The sequence below is a fragment of the Oratosquilla oratoria genome, chromosome 15 (genome assembly GCF_046742065.1).
Source record: "Oratosquilla oratoria isolate Oo_2021 chromosome 15, ASM4674206v1, whole genome shotgun sequence".
Classification (NCBI taxonomy): Eukaryota; Metazoa; Arthropoda; class Malacostraca; order Stomatopoda; family Squillidae; genus Oratosquilla; species Oratosquilla oratoria.
Window position 1 is genome coordinate 11,915,649 of NC_134791.1, and position 20,996 is coordinate 11,936,644.

The 20,996-nt window shown below is 44.0% G+C and overlaps 2 protein-coding genes across 2 annotated transcripts in view; one reads left to right on the forward strand and one right to left on the reverse strand.

Annotated features, from left to right (window-relative positions):
• Positions 1-684: 684 nt before the first annotated feature.
• The window catches only part of slo (calcium-activated potassium channel slo), a 1,028,496-nt gene continuing 1,008,184 nt past the window's right edge, over positions 685-20,996 (reverse strand). The window contains exon 27 of the mRNA XM_076198561.1: positions 685-1,967. Within this exon, the coding sequence (XP_076054676.1) occupies positions 1,853-1,967 (115 nt within the window). The 3' untranslated portion in view covers positions 685-1,852. The remainder of the gene's footprint in view (positions 1,968-20,996) is intronic.
• On the forward strand, positions 12,279-19,463 carry LOC143033297 (phenoloxidase-activating factor 2-like). Its single transcript, XM_076198567.1, has 4 exons — positions 12,279-12,419; positions 14,727-14,968; positions 17,392-17,563; positions 18,449-19,463. The coding sequence occupies exons 2-4, from the start codon at positions 14,727-14,729 to the stop codon at positions 19,247-19,249; spliced, it is 1,215 nt and encodes a 404-aa protein (XP_076054682.1). The 5' UTR covers positions 12,279-12,419; the 3' UTR covers positions 19,250-19,463.

Consider the following 20,996-nt stretch of genomic DNA (forward strand, 5'->3'; position numbering starts at 1 on the left):
TATTTTACTACATAATGGGAATCAGTATCCATCCCTGCCTATAGCATACTCGGTACAAGTGAAGGAGGAATATGACAATGTAGGATTCTCGAGAAGGTAAACTACGAGTTTCAATGGGATGTTTGTGGTGATTTTAAAATGCTCGACTTCTTACTTGGATTACAGGGTGGGTACACCAAGTATTCATGTTTTCTTTGTTTATGGGACAGTCGGGCTGATAATGAACATTACCAAAAAGTAGAGTGGCCCCCTAGAGATGACTTGCAGCCAGGCAAACTCAATATTATTAGACAGCCTCTTGTAGAGCCTGCCAAAGTGTTGCTACCCTTATTTCATATAAAGCTTGGTTTAGTCAAACAGTTTGTGAAAGCATTAGATCATGGTGTGAACAACTTTTCAAAAGATTCGCCTATTCTTTCAAAAACTATCAGATGCCAAAGTTAAGGGTGGTATATTTACTGGTCCACAAATAAGGAAAATGTTGAAGTCAATGCAACTTGAGAATGCAATGAATGATGTCGAATGAGAGGCATGGTGTGCATATCGAGATATAGTGAATGGATTCCTTGGTAACAATAAAGATCCTAACTACAAACAGCTCGTAGCAAAACTTTTGGAATTTATAAGAACTTAGGATTTTTTTAAATAATTTTATTACGCTCAAAGAGCGGCAAGCCTAGTACATAGGTAATTGACTATCTACATGAGAATTGTGATTCACAGGACACGGTGTTTGACTGAGGCGGCAATTTGTAGACAAGTACAAATTTCCAGAGGTTGGGACACAGTGGTGGAGGACATGGTGACACAATCAGGGGTAACAACAGCATGTATAAAACAGCAGTGTTAATAATATCACAGCCAACAGTATATACAAAACAAAATTATGTGCAATATTACAGTCATGATATAAGGGACATTGACATAATTGAAACAGTCGTGGACAAGATCATATATCAGAATTATTACGTCGTTAACAACGATAGCACCCACCAAAGTGTGGGTTTTGGTTTTAATAAATTTATTACGCCCGTGGGCGGCAAACAATAGTACATTAATTACAGTCAGTATTGTATTAGAGAACATGTCATCTATTACATATATTCTTTAAAGGGAGACATAATGTAATAATCATTCAAGATCCCCCGAAATAGGGATGGCGAGATAGTGGTACTATGTAACTTAATGTAAGTGTTACATACAATTATTATGCCTTGTCTCTGGGGAATATTGTCTGTCACCATGGGTTATTGGAGATAATAATGTTCAATGGTGTTCGCGTTAGGACGGTTATACAGCCTGCATGGTGATCACTGTGGCACATTATCCGTCTGGGAGCCTTGTCACATAGGTCGATTCCCAAGTCTGAGCTGAGTGCTGACAACATTGTGCCTCCGTACCATGGGCTTGCGTCGTTGTTACTTGTGGCGGTTGGGTAGGAGGTGGTCGTATGGGCAAAGTGTGGGTGACGTAAGAGCAGTGTTCCTCAGTGGTTATCGGCTAGCATTTTACGAGGCAAGTCTGCAGCGCTTGTAAGTTTTGTAACTTGAGCAGTTTCACCAGGTGAGTGTTGTAGCCATGATGAGGGTATCTGCGTCAAACACCTCGCTCTGCGCATGCGCAAATGTGAGGAATTCGATCAGAGAGGCCCTCCCCGATTATTTATCACTATTTTGGCCAAGTTCCACAACAATCAAGTTCATTGATAACACTGCACGATGCACTGAGTTTTAACACGGCCTCCGGCAAACTCCGAATAATAGGAACACCGTATATTTTGCGAAAAACGGGGGTCAGTAGCAGAGCTTATTCAAACAACTGCCACCTACCGTGTCCAACCGTGAAGTCCGAACTAAGGATGCAGAATGTCATTAAAGGTAGACTTTTTGCATTCACATGCGGCTTTTTTCTTGAAAACTTGGGAGGAGTGAGTGAAGAACATGGTGAGAGGTTCCACCAAGACATTGCTGCAATGAAGAAAATATATCAAGGACAATGGGACACTGGTATAATGGGAGACTATGTATGGTCACTGGTGCGTAAAAATCAAGGAGCTCACAGTAGGAAATCACGCTCATCAGTGAATTTCTAGCGGGCTCTTATAACTGTACCACATGCTTTTATACTTACATTTTCTCATTACTTTAAAAAGGGAATACATAGACAAAATATCAGCTACTATTTATGGACAATGTGAATATACTAAATATAGTGTACTATCGTAGTTTAGTTTTTGTATATAAAACATCAATTCTATTTTGAAATATCAATGCTATGCAATTTTCAATTGCATTTCTAAAACCAGGAGAGAAAACAACCTTAGTGATACAAAAGACATTTGAAGAAACAAAACTAGTGTTACTCAGTGTTAACTATGTGAGTTCCTATGCCCACATTCATCCCCATTTCTGGTCCCTTCTCATTTCTACTCCAAGGTTCATGCATACGTCCTCGTATACATTCCCACGACCATCCCCACTCCCGCGTTCATATTCATGTCCATATAAGCTATATTCGTGTTCACTACCATGCCCATATCCTCGCCTACCTATATTCACACCATAGATGTTAACCAATCTTTGGTACGTATTCATAGTATTCTATATTTTCTTACTCGTTGGTTAGTTGTACGCCTTATTTTTTGTCTCCCACTGGTCACAGTTTACCCCGAATGTTTTTTATCTGGATTGCACTTGCCTTTTACGACGTTATATCTTTGGCCTGCCTTCCCGGAATACAAAAGTGAGTCTCGGAAAGGCACCCATGGACGCAGGACCGGAGCATTCTTCTCTCGCGGTTACACAAGAACTTCCTGTGAGTCTCCAACGGCAGATTATATTCTAAAGCTGTACCAGACTCGGATAAAAGAACGAGGCTGAACTACTGGGGATTCGCCTGCCTTTTCCCAAGTAAACTACATCACAAAATTTGTTAAGACAGGCAAAAGACTCCGTTCCATTAGATAGGATAAGTTTTGTCAATCGTATGGATTCGACTTGAGTACTTATATCATCATACAAATCTTGGGTGACATTTTCCTTAAAGTATAAAAGACATATGACTTGTATTTAAAAGGATGCAGATGTTTACACGCTGCTAAAATACGGTTAGAGAAGTCCAGAGATTGTGAGGTCTTCTTCCGGACATTCGAATTCACAACGGAGACAAATTTGTCGAGAGGAGCAAAATGAACTCGTATCTAGAGTACCGGCGGGAGCGAAGCTTCTTTACAGGCATAACAGTACGATTGAACTACCTTAGGGCTCACTGTAAAATCAAGTGGGTTATCTGTATTTTACTGGAATGTACACTAAGTACATGGTAGACAAGAAACCCCGTCTCTTTACTCTCTGATCTGAATAGAATCATCTGGCGTCACTCAAGACAACGCTATGAAGTGTACCACCACGTGACACTAGCGTGTCGTCTGTCATCACGGAAGATTTACAATGACGTCGAGTGAGTTCACCCCTTCAAGACGCTGACGCGCACCCACTAGACTCTTGCAGCAAATGCCACAGGCTTCTATTCAGCTAAGGATCGACGCCTCAACATGATTTGGATCTCTGTTCATCGAGACCCTAGCTGTTCAGACGGAGTAACCACTCTCCAGAGGAGTAGAATAACAATTTGGCATTTTTCGCAAAGAATCCATACATCGTATCGCCGCACCTGCTTCTTCCCCCGAAACCCTTTTATGGTTTGCATAATTACGCCCGACGGCAGAGAGACGGGCGGGCAGGAAGCCGAGCCCTGGGAATCCCGTTGTCTAGGCTATGGCTAGTTCCTGTGCAAGAGTGGATTATCCCAGCTATTTCTAGAAGAGAGAGTCCCCATTACGAAAAGAAGATATAGAGAGGAAAGGATGAGGAAAAGAAGCACATGCATACGTCAAAGGCCGTTTCCCTCTTGTTAAAGGGGTTGCCGAATCAAAGTACATACCAACATTATACACAACTAAAACTCATTTAACGTCGTTTTCCATATCAACACCTCAGGGATTAAAGGGCACCCCTGCCTCCCGCCACACCACTCAAGTCAAAGGCAATGCAGCGAGTCATTTCTTCCATAGAAGGGCCCGATAGCCGTACCTGGTTTCCCTTCACAGCTTCTATTAATTAATCAGTTGATTAATCAATCAATTAATCAATTCACCAATTGCTGGTCTAGCTACATGTCTGTCTGTCTGTCTGCCTGGTCGTTTGTTTGTTCGTTCCTTCGTTTATTCTTCATTCATTAATTTACTTTTCATCCGGCCTCGTTAGTGCCACATATAACTTTATTCATTTGTTCTCCCGTCATGTTCTGTTTGGGGCCAACACGGCCGGTACTTATTCAGAGATTACGTCGAGGACAAGAAGAGGCAGGGATACACACTGCAATACTTAATTATACACACACACACACACACACACACACACACACACACACACACACACACACACACACACACACACCCATATGTAAAGGTAAGCACAAAGATGTTCAGCTGCCTTATTATCTGCGTCTTTATTAAAAAGGTACAACTGCTGGCAATGGTACAATATATACGAGTAGAGCAAATAACCCCACCCAGCTAAGTCCAGCGCTCACATGTGACGTTCCTTCAATCCCCGACAACCTTGCCCTCTTTGGCGAAAAAGGCAACGAACGAGGTCGTTCGGCGGATCAAAAAATATCGACACTGCCACATACGTGAGAGAATACTTGATTGTAAGGATGAACGATAGAGACAAGGGACTCTTTCTGCGCGTGTGAATGTGCACGAACGTGGCTGTGCGTATGGACACACGTGATTAGCACGTGGACATGTGGCACCCAGCTTACGCAACGAATCGCTGATGACTGAGCCGCGCCGTCGAGGTTTTCCCGGGGAAAGCGGAGCCCGGGACTAGCCTCGTGCCCTGGCCTCAAGCTCTGCCTTCTCTCTTGCCAGCCTTTCACTTTCATTCACCGTAAAGGGAAGGAAACGAGGAATGGTGTGGCGGTGAGGTTACTGGCTTCTACGACACCGGAGAAGACGACGAATACCACTCGGGAAGGAAGGCACTCGTAGACCAGTCCAGCTGTGATTAAATGCCTACAAAGAAGTAGTGTAATTATGGCTATAAACTACCTGGAACAAAAGAACATGAGGGGAACCGTCGGGTGGACAGGTCAACGATCAATAGGACTGGCTGTTATGTTCCTGACTACCCTCCCCTGTTTTTTTTTTTGTTTTTTTTTCTATTATCCTGACCGCCGCCGCCGGCCACCCCCGCCACCACACTCATCCTATATCTATGTCCGTGGCACACCTTCGGCAGCGATGACTTTAAAGAAAAGGAGAAAATAATGAATTTGAGAAGACGAAAGGGACAGGAAGGAGGGCACGAAGGAATCAAGCACAAAGGAGAAAGGAAAGGCCAAGTGAACGAGAAGGTTGATGAATCTAAGATCACAACGGACAGGCGGGAGGAAGGAGGAAAGGATGAGGGAGGAAGAGATAGGGAGGGAGTGAAGAAGGGTAGTAGGAAGAGTAAATGAGTAAATGAAAGTAGTGAAGGAGGTAAGGAGAAAAATAGAGAGGGAGTGGGGTACGGAGGGGAAGGAAAGGAGAGAGGGGTGGAATGATAAAGTGTGGTAGAAGAAAACAAAGACCGGAAAGAAAGGGAAAAGCGGGTAAGTAGGAAGGGAAATGGAATGAAAGGTTAGGGAAGGAGAGAGTGAAAATGGGATATTAAAGTGTGGGAAGTTGTGAAAATTATGACATCAGCCACACGACAGGAAGGAAGGAAGGAAGGAAGGGAAACGAGAAGACCGCGCCGGAACACCGGAGTTGTGTGCAGCCACGAACAAAATTTTGCCAGGACCAACACATGTATACGGAAGCACATTCACACGTATACACGAAAAAGCATGAACTAACACCCATCATAGTCTTGATTTATGTAAATGACAAGCTGGAAGGAACAACAGGTTACTCCAACCTGTGTGCAGAGGAAGCAAAGACTAAGAGGCTAGAATATGATGAAGACAGAAAACGGAGTGTGGAAATCGTGTGGGAAATGAATTCAGTGCTAAGAAGTGTAAAATATATGTTGTAAGGTAGCGTGGTGATAAGGAAACACTTGTTTAATTTTCATAGATATATTTCTAAAACAACATTTTTTCAAACATTTCGGAGTAATTAGAATATAAGTTCAGACACAAGACACTATACGTTCCTGCTCCCGCAGCCCTTGAATTACTCGTCTCTCTCTCCGACTCTTTTTCCTGTGTGTCCTTTGCTTAAGTAATCTCCTTGAGTTATCCACTTCTCTTTCTTCTTTTGTTCTTTCTACTTCCCAACTGCAGTAACGACCAAAGAATTATGCAATATAAGAAAAAAAATCTTAACATACAAGAATCTCTAATCCCGTTATCTGAAAACTCCGGAGATATTTGTAGCTATGCCATTTCCAAAGTTCGTGCTCGATCGAGGCAGGAGTGCATGTGCATAATTGCTCTCAGTGGCTTGTTCTGTCCCGAAGCAAGGATTGCGCACAATTATGCTCTGCTGTTCTTACGGACGTTTACCAGAGCTTTTATCCTTGTGGGCAGTCTTGATGTGCGATTAGGTTGTACATGTGTGTGTATGTGTGTGTGTGTGTGGGGGGGGTTACACTTTGTGTGTGTATAGGGAGGGGGGGGGGGCACCCACGGGATTACTATTTGTTCCCTGTCGGCGTTGAATTTCCCTCTTTCCTCGACGGAGACTGGGACAGGTCTGTTCCCAGAAGTACACCCGTGGCGGACATATCTTTTGCGGGGATTTTGTTGTTGAATACATTAACAAATTTACTACTTTGTTGCTCTTTAGGAATTACAAGGAAGCTGCCGCGGAAAAACACCGGACATGAATGGGCTAAAACGTGTTATCGTGGTGGTGGGTTGCTTTCTCCTTCTGGCTAATACCAGATGATTTCACTCAGGTGTGGAGTACACTTCGACCTGGTTGTGGCCTTGGTCAATCGATACTCCATTTGTAACCTGTTGGCGACAGCCCCTCTTCAGATATTTTATTCAACTGAGGGTAGAGCCCCGTGAAGATGAGCAGCACCACCACCACCACCAACTTATCAAGGACGGGTGGTGCTCGTGAGCACCAGGTTGAAAAAAAAAACCGCACTCTATCTCAGTATTATACATGACTTGTGTGACTATTCTGCTTGCAGTCGGTCCAATCTGTTCAAGCAATAGGAAATTTGCATTGGTGAGGAGGTGAAACTTATTCAGAAAATAGCACTTCTCGTGCTTCACTCGTGTGCTTATTCTATTTGTCATCAGGCGATTCTGTTAAGAGTTGTAGAAAAAACTTCAATAGTGAAAGCGATAACTGTTACCACTCCACTTCGGCCACCACCACCGGGACAACACTCAGAACAAATATAACCACCATCAGCATGACCTTGGCCAATGCGTCCACGGACCACGGATCCCGGCAGCCGTCGCTCTGACTGTGCACTGGTCCTCTTGTAAGTCTGCTAACAATCTCAACAACACTACTTTCTACCACAGTCAGCTCAAAATCGAGGTTTTGTATGTGCTGATTTCGGGGGTGGGGACACGGTACCTCTTAGGCATAGGAGAACTGATCTCAAGAGTGAAAAATGATAATCTCCATCTCATCCACGCTACAATGCTGCCTTTTGGTTGTTGTTTCTTTTCTGCCATCACTTCTGCCAGACGAACGTAGAATGTCTTTGCCCTTGTACCCACCCCGCCTGAACTAATAAAGGTTATCGGAGTGAATGAGCCCTGGTCCACATTCTTTATGCACTCCTCGTACATTTGGACAAAACAAAGAAACTAATACAACAATATACAAACAATGCATACGCTCAGTGATGAATTATGCGAGTCCTGCATGGGCTCCTAATCTCACTGAGACACACCACAACACCCTTCAAATCATACAAAACAAAGCCCTAAAAACAATTACAGGCTGCACAAATACAACACCTACAGACCATTTACACCATGAAACAAAAGTCCTCAAAGTCAAGGACCACCTCGACATGAGAGGCACACAAACACTTGCCGCAGCCACCACAAACACATCACACCCGCTACACTACATAGCAGAACACCCACACACACCAGGAAACATTAAAACAACACCCAAAGACCTGTATCACACACAGATACTCTCTTCTCTTCCTCCACAACCACCAAATACAAGCCTCCGGAAACATATTCATAATCATATCACTCACCGCTCCATTAACACACTGAAAGACAACACACTGCTGCATGCCAGACCCCCTGATATCCACCCTTCTGAATCCTCTCTCCCACGAAAGGACAGAGTCCACCTGGCCAGACTGCGGTGCGGCCACCACCCAGCACTTCTAAGTTACCAGAAGAGGCTGGATAACCGCATTGTGAACAGCTGCCCAGGATGTAACACTTCACCCCATACCATACAACACATAATGGAAGACTGCATTATACACAATCATGCACGCAAACAACACAACATACACTCTATATAGGATTTGTGGGAAAACCCAGTTTCGGCTGTGGCATTCCTTGGGGAGACGGGACTGCTCGGACAGACAGTCTAGGGAACGACAACAACAACAACAACAACACTAACGCCATCAATACTTTTGCATTGCGACAACCACCGCTGTCTGTTCTGGCCAGCAGCACCGCGCCAAACTCCTCTCCGGCTGCCCGCATCGCTTCGACTGTCCCTGTTGAGGTTGTTTACATTTGCTATTGCTGTCACTATTTTGTATTCCCCTAAGACATCTTTTTCAGCTCTGTCCATACTAATTATGCCATTGAGCACCTTTCGTGCCAGATGACCCTTTGACTTTTATCCCGACTGCCGCCAGACTATTTTATTCACGTCCGTGGCACGCATTCACTCGCGAAAGGGTTCAGACCCGTCTCGACTAACACGTGCATGCCGGGTGCAACATTTGTTTTCTTGATCCTGGCTGGCGCCAGTCTATTCCATTCATCTCCGTCTTACCCCCTCCTTTCAGCAGCGAAGGGTTTGACGATACTTTTTTCTTTGCTTCTTCCTTTAACACTACTTTATTGTTGTAACTACTACTACCACTGCTAATTCTGCTATTTTCTTAAACAACCTCCATCTTCGTGGAACTGTGTGGTGAAAGCAGTCAGGATCTGCCTCCCACTGACACAGTTCATTGGTCCCTCTTTCACCAATGACTGTGTCTGAGTACTCTCTTATATTTTGTATTATTTTACTTTAATGAAACCTTATACAAAAGTTCATTTATCCTACTTTTTACTACGGTCTGCTCAAAATCGAGGATTTGTATATGTGCTGACCATGGGGGTGGTACCTCTCAGGCATAGGAGAGCAGATATTAAGAGTAAGAATGATAGTCTATATCTCATCCACGCTACAACGCTGCTTTTTGGTTGTTGTTATTTTTTTCTGTCATCACCACTACCAGACGAGCGTAGAGTGCCTTTGCCCTTGTACCCACCCCGCCTGAACTCATAAAGGTTATCGGAGTAAATGAGCCCTGAAAGGTTATCGGAGTGAATGACCTCTGGTCCACATTTTGTATACGCTCTTCGTACATTCTGATTTTCTCATTCTCGTTTCGGGAGTGGGATGCCTCAATAGTTAGGTTATGGTAACAGGGGGCCATTGGATCAAATATTCGCATGTCAAAGAAGGCCAGTTGTCCTTGTGTCCAGAAACCTCTTGCGCTGACATCCACTCGTGCTTCATCTGATGTGTTGGAAGTGCGGTGCCTAAAGTTCTCCCCTCCTGGCGGGAGTAGTGTTGGTTTGATAGTCACATCCTTGCACACCTCCCGAAGCATTTGGGCAGAGAGATCCCTTATCTCGTCATGTCTCATGCAGATGAATCCACCCTGCTTGCATGTCATCGCATGATTTGGATCAAACTTTGTACCACAGGAACATCTGTTAGGCATCCTCTTTAATGGCCATCCATCCCTCAAGGCAATGGGCTACTACTACTACTACTACTACTACTACTACTACTACTACTACTACTACTACTACTACTACTACTACTACTACTACTACTACTACTACTACTACTATTACCACCACTACTACTACTACTACTATTTTCACGACCTCCATCCTTGTGGAAGTGTGTGGTGAAAGCAGTCAGGATCTGTCTCCCACAGACACAGTTCATTGGCCCCTCTCTCGCCAATGGCTGTGGTCGACTACACTTTTATATTTAATATTATTTTACTTTAATGAAGCCGAATACAGAAGTTCATTTGTCCTACTTTCTACCACAGTCAGCTCAAAATCGAGGTTTTGTATGTGCTGATTTCGGGGGTGGGACACGGTACCTCTCAGGCATAGGAGAACTGATCTCAAGAATGAAAAATGATAGTCTCCATCTCATCCACGCTACAATGCTGCCTTTTGGTTGTTGTTTCTTTTCTGCCATCACTTCTGCCAGACGAACGTAGAATGTCTTTGCCCTTGTACCCACCCCGCCTGAACTAATAAAGGTTATCGGAGTGAATGAGCCCTGGTCCACATTTTGTATGCACTCCTCGTACATCCTGATTTTCTCATTCTTGTTTCGGGAGTGGGACGCCTCAATGATTAGGTTATTGTACTACTACTACTACTACTACTACTACTACTACTACTACTACTACTACTACTACTACTACTACTACTACTACTACTAGTACTAGCACTACTACTAGTACTACTACTAGTACTACTACTAGTACTACTACTAGTACTACTACTAGTACTACTACTAGTACTTACACTACTGATATTACTACTTCTGCTGATACCTCAGCTATTACTTAAACTTTTACCATTATACTATTACCACAATTACAATAAGTATTAATACAATTTCTTCCATTGCAACACTTTCTCCACCCATCATCACTACTGCTGCCACTTCGACTGCTACTGCTGTTTGCAGTAGTAGCAGGAGCTCTGCCATAATCTTTATAATAGATGTAATAGATGTGTCTTGTACATCTGAAATCTCCATGAAGCCTCATTATTATTGCTGTTCCTTATGGAGGACAAGGCATTCAGACTAAAAGCAGTGGTTATTTGTAGCACAGCTATTACTTCTTCTTGACAATAAGTCTCTTCCAATCCACGTCTCTACAATGATAATTACGGACAATGAAATAATAAGCAAAACAACATCCCGTTCGAGTAAGTTGTTACTCGACCCGATGACGTCAACCGGTAGGCGGAGCAAAGAGCGTGTCGTTGCCAGGGGGAATTCCGACTTCCCTTGATAAACAGGGAAATCCTTCCGTGGATGCATCATGTTTACGCAACTTTATGTACTTGATCGTTGGAGTAATGTGGGGAGACACCAAAGCTAAGCAGCCCATGCCATAGAACGAAGTTTGAAAGGACCTACCAGTCACGGAGAGTTGCTTCGCCTCCAAGGAGTACAAAGAAACGAGATGTATTTTTTTTTCTGCGAATTGTTAAAGGCTGGAAACTTGTCTGTCACCCTCCAGCACAATTAAAAAGTTTTCTTTTTTCTTCTTGCCACACCCCTAAATGTCAACGCAAGGATGATGACATAAAACCATAGTGTGACCGTCACGGTACTGTCACTTCGGAAAGCCGGTGCCTTTGAGCGCGTTAAAGTGCAGAATCATAGTGGACAACCAAAAACATAACCTTGGAAGCTACCTGTCCGCCGCCTCGAGGGGGCAGGTGAGAGAGGAGGAGGAAGAGGAGGTGGGCCAGGGCTAGGCTGTATCGTCTGCAGTCCCATGAATATACTGCTGGGGTTGCGGCACGAATGTGGAGGAGTGGAAACAGGATTTAGCTGCAGGCTTGTGGTGAGGTTGGGAGGGCGGTGATGAACGGATTATGTGAGGTGGTGGAGCCGAGCACCAGTGGTGGAAATGGTGAAGGAGGATATGGGATGGGTTGGAAGGATTAGTGAAGATGACGGTGGATGTGGCGTGAACGATGAAGGTGGTGGTAATGACGATGGTGGTAATGGTGGTATTGATGATAGTGGTGGACATGGCGGCGATGGTGATGGTAGCATCAAGCCACAGAGGAGTTGGCGGCGGTGGTGGGTGAGCGGTGGGAGTGGGGGCAGAGGTGTACTCTATTAGGTAATGTAGGGGTAAGGGTGGTGTTAGTAAAGGCGGAGTTACTTCATTGGTTTTGGTGGTATGATGGTGTGGATATATTTGACGAAGAATGCCGGAGGAGGAGAGTCCGTAGTGGGGGAGTATGTGGTGGAGGGAGAGAACAGGAGGAGGCAAATATAAAGATACGTCACTCGAGTGGAGGGCTCATTCAAGGCATTTCTTTGTGCACGCGTGGTTGTGCACTTGTGTCTGCTCGTGACGCTCGGAGTTACATTAGGCATTCAGTGTTAAAGCGTAGTTGAATATTCTGCCAAGGTAAGTTGCTGGGACTTGTTCACACCCCACGTTGAATTGCCCAGCCATCAAACGGCTCCCGGCCATAGTTGCTATGAGAATGCAAAAACTTTGCAAGGTGTCTAGGTTTCTTTTCCCGCCGAAGGATGCAGACACTAACCAACAACTTCCGCGTCCCTGTTTCATGTGAGAACGGCTGCACAACTGTGGTTTCGTGTTCCAGTTGCTATCTGTTGCCTTCGTGGGACGAATTCCTCCAGATCGTTTTCTATCCCCCGACTGCCATGAAAGTCTATTCTTTCAACTGGTGCCGAGATTTCCCTAGACAGCGAGACACCTAAAACCCACTTCTGCAGCAGCCGCGGTACTGCTGCATGTTCGCCTCCATTGCTAATCACCGCGCCACCATCTCCGTTTCGCTCTCCGTGACTGCACCCACTCCTCGATCTGCCACCAGAATCTCCTTACTACCACAGGGTGACCTCGTCGTCATAGATGAACCTATCTATATTTTTCTTTTCCACTGTGACTTTTTACAGCGGTGCGGCCTCGTACGTTCAGATACTCAGGTACAAACACTCAAGAAAAAGAGACTTTCAGCCGCAGTAGCCAATACCTTTCTGGCGTAGTTTACTTATCATATGCAACCAAGATAAGATGAATTAAACGTTTACTTAGCAAAGTGGTGCCATGGAGACATGCAGGCTTGTCTGGTGCGTGGGTGGGTGATTGTCAAGGCTAAGTATCCGTCGATACGAAAAGGGGGAGGAGGGGGAGCAAGGAGTTGCACCCAATTTCCAAGTGATCTGAACACTCAAATCCCTTTCATCATCGTTCTCGATCGCTTATATTTTTCGCTACGTTCGTCCCCCATCACTACGAGAACGTTGGGTGTGATTTGCGCATGCCCTTCCTTCCCTTCCCAGCAACACATGACAATGACCAGTCCGTCCTTCTGGTCGCCCCGTCACCGGGCCATGGGATTACCACGGGACACAGCTCTATAGAGGCTCGAAGGACACCCAGACCAAAAATATCCTTCCTGTCCTTGACTTGTGTTTACTCGTATGCGTCTCGACATTGTGTGTGTGTGTTTGATATCTTTTTGTTGCTTTAACCAGAACTGGGCGCGTTCCTCGGTGCGTTCCACTTTAGTTTGCCCGCGGTTAGCGCTTCCAAACTATTAAAGCTTAAGAGACAGGTTCATACTGAAATAAGTCCGGTAGGCCACACACTATTTCAAGGAAAAATGTCGTAGGCCACATCCAGAAGGTAAGCCACATATGGTATTATACCGGCACCTATATTGCTGTCACAGTTTGGGAGCGCTAACCGCGGCCAAACCAAAGCGGAAAGCACCGAGGAACGCCCTGTCATTTTTGTCTGTCCTGGCAAACGCAACAAAATCTGATTCACCCCACGTGATACTCCTTTAGAAGTTGGTTGCAGCCAGTCACGGTGGATTAGGTACGTGCTTGGATGATACCACGCAGCGAAAAAACACGGAGAAGAATGTGGGTCTAACAGGCAGAGAGATAGCGTCCTTGTCTGTACGAGAAGATCGGCCAGAATAGATTCATGGTGAAGATGGAAGTGGGGAAAGTGAAAGCGGTGGCTGAGGAAGCAGACAAAGTAGGGTAGGCCCGGCTGTAGTGGTAGTAAAGCAACACATGTTGTGAATATGGGAGATGGAAAACAACAAATAGAAGGAACAGTGGCGAAGAGTACAAAAAACAAACAAATAAATAGATAAGATGTAGATCAAGACAATTCGGACGCAGATAAATACAAGCCGATGACATGTAAAAAAAAATGCGTTGAAAGAGGAGGAAATTATAATTGGTGAACGTCGAGAAACGAGGTGTAAAAGGGAGTTGAGACCATAATTTGTGTCAATGCAAACCAAACGACGGGGGCGCGCGCCCCAACTTCAAGGCCTTCCGCCGTCGGACTCGGTTGTAACGAGTAGATGTGCGCGCGCGCGTATGTATGCATTTGTTTGTGTATGTATGTGCGTGTTTGAGAATGTGTGTGCGCGCACGTGTGTGTTTATATAGGTATATACGTGCGTGTGCATGTGTGTTTGTGTGTGCGCGCGTGTGTATGTGCATGTATGTGTGCGTGTGTGTGCACGTGTGTATGTGTATGTGCATACATGTCTGCGTGTGTGCGCGCGTGTGTATGTGCATGCGTGCGTGTGTATGGATGTGTGTGTTTGCCTGAAATGTGTGTGCGTGTTTTGAGCTAATAATAAAAAATACCCATAGCATATCGTAGCAATCTTCTTTCAGTCTGGAGTTCAGAAAATCATTTTCAAACTCATTTCAGATGCGAACCCTTGTGCTGGCCGTCTTGTTGGCCGTCGGGTCCTCGGCTGTGCCCAGGCAACGGCGGCAGCTCAATGGCAGCTTCTGGTGGCTCACTTCAACGGTCCCCACGCCGACCGCCAGAGTTAGCGAGAACAACAACCGCATCGTTGACACCGTGGACGGAAGCTGCGAATGTGTGGCCTACTACCTGTGCGAAGAAGGAGAGATCATCACTGACGGTGCCGGATTGATCGACATCAGGTGAGCAGGGTCCTCCCCTTCTTCCCACTACTTCCAGTTAGACTAGCTCGGAATCTTTGCATTGCCGCTTGGCCCTGGACAGACGTTGGCGTAATAAACTGGAAACTATCTTATTGTTCGTCTGCAGGAGGATCTAGACTGAAGGGAGTTTGCAAAGACGTGGCAGCAACAATGTCGACAGTAGTTAAGCTCATTCGTGATGGTTGGCGGAAACCAGGGGAGGTTGATATTATTGGTGTATAAGGATTCAACTATCTTTTTTAAGTTACAGTTTGATTTGTACAATAATTTAGTGTTGTTTCAATCCATTACGTGATTTTCATCCTTAAGATATTAGGTCAATGGGCCCCCTGATGATGTATATACTCTCTCTCTCTCTCTCTCTCTCTCTCTATATATATATATATATATATATATATATATATATATATATATGTATATATATATATATACACGTGTGTGTCTGTGTGTGTGTTTGTATGTATGATTGTATATATATATATATATATATATATATATATATATATATATATATATATATATACATATATACACGTGTGTGTCTGTGTATCTGTGTGTGTGTGTGTGTGTATGTATGATTGTATATATATATATATATATATATATATATATATATATATATATATATAAAATTTTCTGCACTTACTCAGTTCCCGCAATTTTCTCAGTCCTTCGGATGAAACTGCGTTGTTCAACACTAAGTTCTAGAAATACTCTATGAAAGTGCATTTGGGAATGATTACTTGTCCGGTGACTAAATGTCCGGGAACCAACTGTCCCTGGACAGTTGGTTCCCGGACATTTAGCGGACTGTAGTTTACCAGCTGGGTGGGTTAAGTTAGGTCAAGTTATTATATTTTCCTTACCATTCGTCATACCTATAATTAGATTAGGTTACATTAAGTTATGGATACTTTGCTTTTTTATTAGACAACTTGTAGTCAATGTATATTATGAAGTTAATCATCTCTGCGATGCGTAACAGCCGTGCTGGGTGGATCTACTTTAGTCGGGTCGGATCTGATCCGATCTGAAACGGTCTGATCACATCCAGTCGGGTCGGGTCGGTTTGGGGAAGATGAAATCTTATCTGGCCGGACGTGACCGCATCGGTAAGGGTCGTAACTAGTCAGGGTGAATCTGGTCTGATCTAAAATCGCCTGATCGGATCGGGTCGGGTCGGATGTGGTCGTATCAGTGAATGTCAGGCCTGGTCGGTGTGGAATTGGTCTGATCGGGTCGGATCAGGGAGGGTTGGACCTAGTTTTGTGTTGGATGGCTGTAGATTTTCGTACAAACGACACAAGACGCGCTCGGGGTAACTAACACCAACGCTAATATAAATTATCTGGCGTGAGGTGCAACGATATCTGTAACAGGAATCTCGCCAATGAAGGGAACTACTCATGAAAGTAGTAGCAGGTCTTCTTGGAGATGGCCGAGAACCACTCCTCTTCTGGGTCTGGATTTGCAAGCATTCGGAGACCAAGAGTTTTACAATGCACAAGAACTTCGGAATTCTACATCTTATATATCTTTTTTATCATATCATTCACGATTTTTTTCCTGTTGATTAAACTAATTTTCTATACTGTAAAGCACTGTCGCAAAAACAGAGAAACTCTGGAGGGAAATGTAATTTTACAATAGTACTGGGTCCAGAATAGAAAAAGGGATTCTTGTGGAATGGGACCTATTGTAGACTAATTTAGGCAGTTATTTGGAATATAACAAAGGCTAGTACGCTTCTCCTCACATATTTTATGATATTGGGTCTGAAATACTTACCCATAAAATCTCATTACCATAATGCACTACATATTTTTGTGGTGTTAGCTACACAATTTTATTCGGGTTGAACGTAATCTCAAGTAAAAAGGGCCTTGTGCACACTGGTGGCCGACACCTTGACTGCAGAATGAAACAAGTCTGGTTTCTCACAACTAAATCTATGTAGTGCGTTTCCATAGCAAAGACAATATGAAGAATTTGTCGTGGATGAAGACTGAGCATTTTCTCTTTTGTATGTATATATGTATGTATATGTATGTATATGTATGTATATATGTATGTATATGTATGTATATGTATGTATATATATATATTATATATGTATATATATGTATATATATATATACATATATATATATATTATATATATATATATATATATATATCTGCGTAAGTAACCACTAGGAAAAGTAAACTAATAAAGCAGAGCGCTTTCGTATAATTATATCTTCAGTGCAGATGCACTGAAGATGTAATTTTACGAAAGCGCTCTGCTTCGTTAGTTTACTTTTCCTAGTGGTTACTTACGCATTTGTAAACACACGCTCCTAGTGTTTTTATTGCATATATTTATCTATTTATTCATTTACTTATTTTTTTTTTTGTCACAGGTTTGGGAACACGGGCAATTCCACGCGAAGGTCGCACAGCGAATGCCCGAATTTCCTGGACGTGTGCTGCCGCAAGCCGTTAACCTCCACGCCCAAGCCCGAGACCATCTACGAACCCCGGTGCGGACAACGCAACGAGCATGGCGTCCACGCGCGCATCCAGGGCTTCAACGTGAGTAACTCTGGTCCGCTCACTGCTAATTCGCACTCAAGTCCTGCCATTTCAACCTCTTGAACACGATGTCATCCCCTTAGCTGAATAAAACGGTCTGACGCCATCCACACCAAAATCAGCGAAGAATGCCACGGAATGGTTGGGGTTAATTAAGACACCCTTAACCACTTTCGTACAAAGGCGTGCTCTCCCCCTAAATGTCGGTTAGAACAAAAGCCGAATAGGAGTAATTTTCAACCTGGGGTCCGTTCACACCTTGCTGGGGGGGGGGGCAGTGTCGTAAGTGAGCCACAAGCCAAAAACTCGCAATAGCTATTGGATGCACAAATATTTCATTCGTTGTTGAGGTAGTTCCTAGTACTCAACATCTGCAAGTGTCTCGTGTGAAAACGACACGTCATTGACAAAAATATCGCGAAGAAATCGTAATGTGTCATGAATTAATATGCTACAATCAAGAACGTAAGAATTTACGAGACTTCAATAGACCTTAATTCAATGTTAGTTTATTGATAGGCATGTAAACGACCAATCACGCGCGTCATCGAGGTAAGAAATGGACCAGAATTTGAGTGTAAGACATTTGTGAATATGTTGTAGTCATAACTACAGAGTAGTTAGCAAGGAATGCAATATGCACTCTTTCTTTCCTTTTTGTTTTTGCATCGTACATTCATGGTTATTGTTTACTTACTAATTGTCATATGCTATCAGTCTTGTTTAACTCGTATTGTAGTTCGCTGTACCTGTTCGTATAGCAAACGTCAGCCGACTGCATGGTACAGTTAATGGGTGTGAAGAACAAACGGGATTTCGACTGATGAACTCCCATTGAGTAAGGGGGTTAACCTAAAGTGCTAATGATGGCTTGCATCCCTCCAGGACACGCAAACGCAGTTCGGCGAATTCCCATGGATGACTGCCGTGCTTCGAACTGAGCAAGTGGTGGACGAGGAGATCAACCTCTATGTCTGTGGGGGTTCGCTCATCCACCCCGAGATCGTCTTGACAGCCGCCCACTGCGTCAGCAACAAGAATGCGGAGAACCTCAAGATACGCCTGGGTGAGTGGGACACTACCGAGGAATACGAGCTGTTCCCACACCACGACCGCTACGTGAAACAGGTCGTCATCCACCCACAGTTCAATCCCCGGAACCTCCACTACGATTTTGCTTTGCTGCACCTCGAATCTCCGGCCGACATCGGACCCAACGTAGACACCGTTTGCCTTCCAGGGTTGAATGACGTTTACGACTATGCCAATTGCCTGGCCACTGGATGGGGCAAGGATCAGTTCAACAACGGAAAGTATCAGAATATTCTAAAGAAAGTCCAGCTCCCCGTCGTGCCTAACTATGATTGCGAAACCTCGCTGAGGACCACAAGACTTGGGAGGCACTTCATCCTGTCAGATACCTTTATGTGTGCTGGAGGGGAAACGGACGTAGACACCTGCAAAGGTGACGGAGGATCACCACTGGTCTGTCGAAGTAACCAGGATCCCAACTTCTACGCGCAAGTTGGCATCGTAGCCTGGGGCATCGGGTGTGGAGAGAACGGGGTTCCCGGCGTTTACGCGAGGGTCCAGTCAGGACTCGTATGGATTGATGAAGAGGCCACCAGACTTCTCCACCCACAAGGAAGAAGACCAAGCATCTGGGGCTATAGCAGCGGTTTCTAGACGAAAAGTTCTCTAGTCCGTGTTTCATCGTCTTAGTTTATTTTCATCAGGGTCATCTGAAATGTTGTGTGTAAACCATAGCTGTGAAAAACTCAGCGTCTGTCAGTAGACTATCCCACAAATGTACATTATACGTACATCATGCACTTGTTTATGTATATAGTCTTTCCATGTATTTTTTGGAAAAGAAATTAAAATATTTCTAATTACACAACATTTTACTTGAAGTTCCATTCGTTCTTTTTTCTCAACCGGAGAAATGGAATAGACAGGACACCTATATATTCTTTCAAGTGCCACGTTAAGGACTGTGTGCCAGACGAGTACTAAATGTATTCAGTACGGGAGGGCGGCGGAGACAACTGGATTTTCTCCCATCTTAGTTATGTTCATCACGTCTCTTTTTGCTCAGAGCTGATCCAAAGTAGATAACTTGCGATTGTTTACAACTGTTTTCCATTTCGATTCTTTTTCAGGACATTTACCAGTCTCGGACTCAATGAACGTAAGATCGTTGACTTAGCTAGAATTACATCCTAGTTCAGTGCTTTCCTTCCAAATACATTTTAACACTTTTAGTTCCTACCATATCTATTAGGGCTATTACTAAAATTATTTGTTTTTATCTATATTAGAGTTGAAAAACTACGGACCTCGCAAGGAGGATCTTGACTCGGTTTATGATTGGAGCCAATTCCATTAACAAATCAAAATGTGTATGATATTCATAAAGTGGGTCTAACGATCATAAAAAAATCACATTTTTTGCTGGCATACTTACTGTTGGTTGTTTGAGACTGGTTAGGACGTCTATTGGCGCAAGTCGCAGCAGTGAGTCATCAGCCCTAACAATATAGGAAAGGCTCACAGTTGTGCAGTTTTATAACTGATTTCAAACCCCTGGAATAGTTGAGCCAAGACTTGCAGTCATTTACACTATGGGCATACAATGTTTTTATTTACACACACACACACACACGTATATCCAAAGACATACATGCACACACAAATGCACTTTTGATAGACTACCACATACTCATATATAAACGCACACACACGGGTACCTTATGGCTTCTAAGAGCACTTAGTGTTTTTTTTGTTTTTTTTCTTAGGGGTCATTTTGGCCACTTGCTCCGATTTGGCCACCATTTCACCCACAGGTCCAGGGCCACGAGGCCTCCTGCGGACCTCACTCGGGCGCTCCTGAGGCCAAAGGTAAGGCAAAAATCTCCCCCTCCCCTCAAAACCTCAAATTTGTCTGGGCCCGGCGCACACGCCCTTGGGTCCATGGGCCTCCCATGTACCTCACAGTGCCCTCTGGGCCAGTCTTATGGAAAAAATAAAACTCTCAGAATACCAACAGAGGGTGCATTTATTCTATTGCTGCTCAATTAGTCAAATAAAAACATTTCTGAACCAGCAGTGTAATAAGACTCACGTTAAACAAACACCAACACAACTGACGATGTCTTCTCGTTTGGGACTTGGGGCTGCCGCTTGTCCAAGAACTTTATAATGTATCTTTCTTTTGTTCGCTTGCTATTTCTGATATCTTCTTTTTTCTACGAACTTTGTGAACTTCAATTCGTTAAGTTTCTTTAGAAGATTAAATTTTTCACCGAGTTTCTTTATCACTCACCATCTTCTTTTAGGAAAAAATAGGAAGGCGGTATAGGCCAATTAGGACCACTGTTGTTAATGTTGTTTGAGTAAACCAATCAGCAAAGAGAACGTGGACATCGTTCCC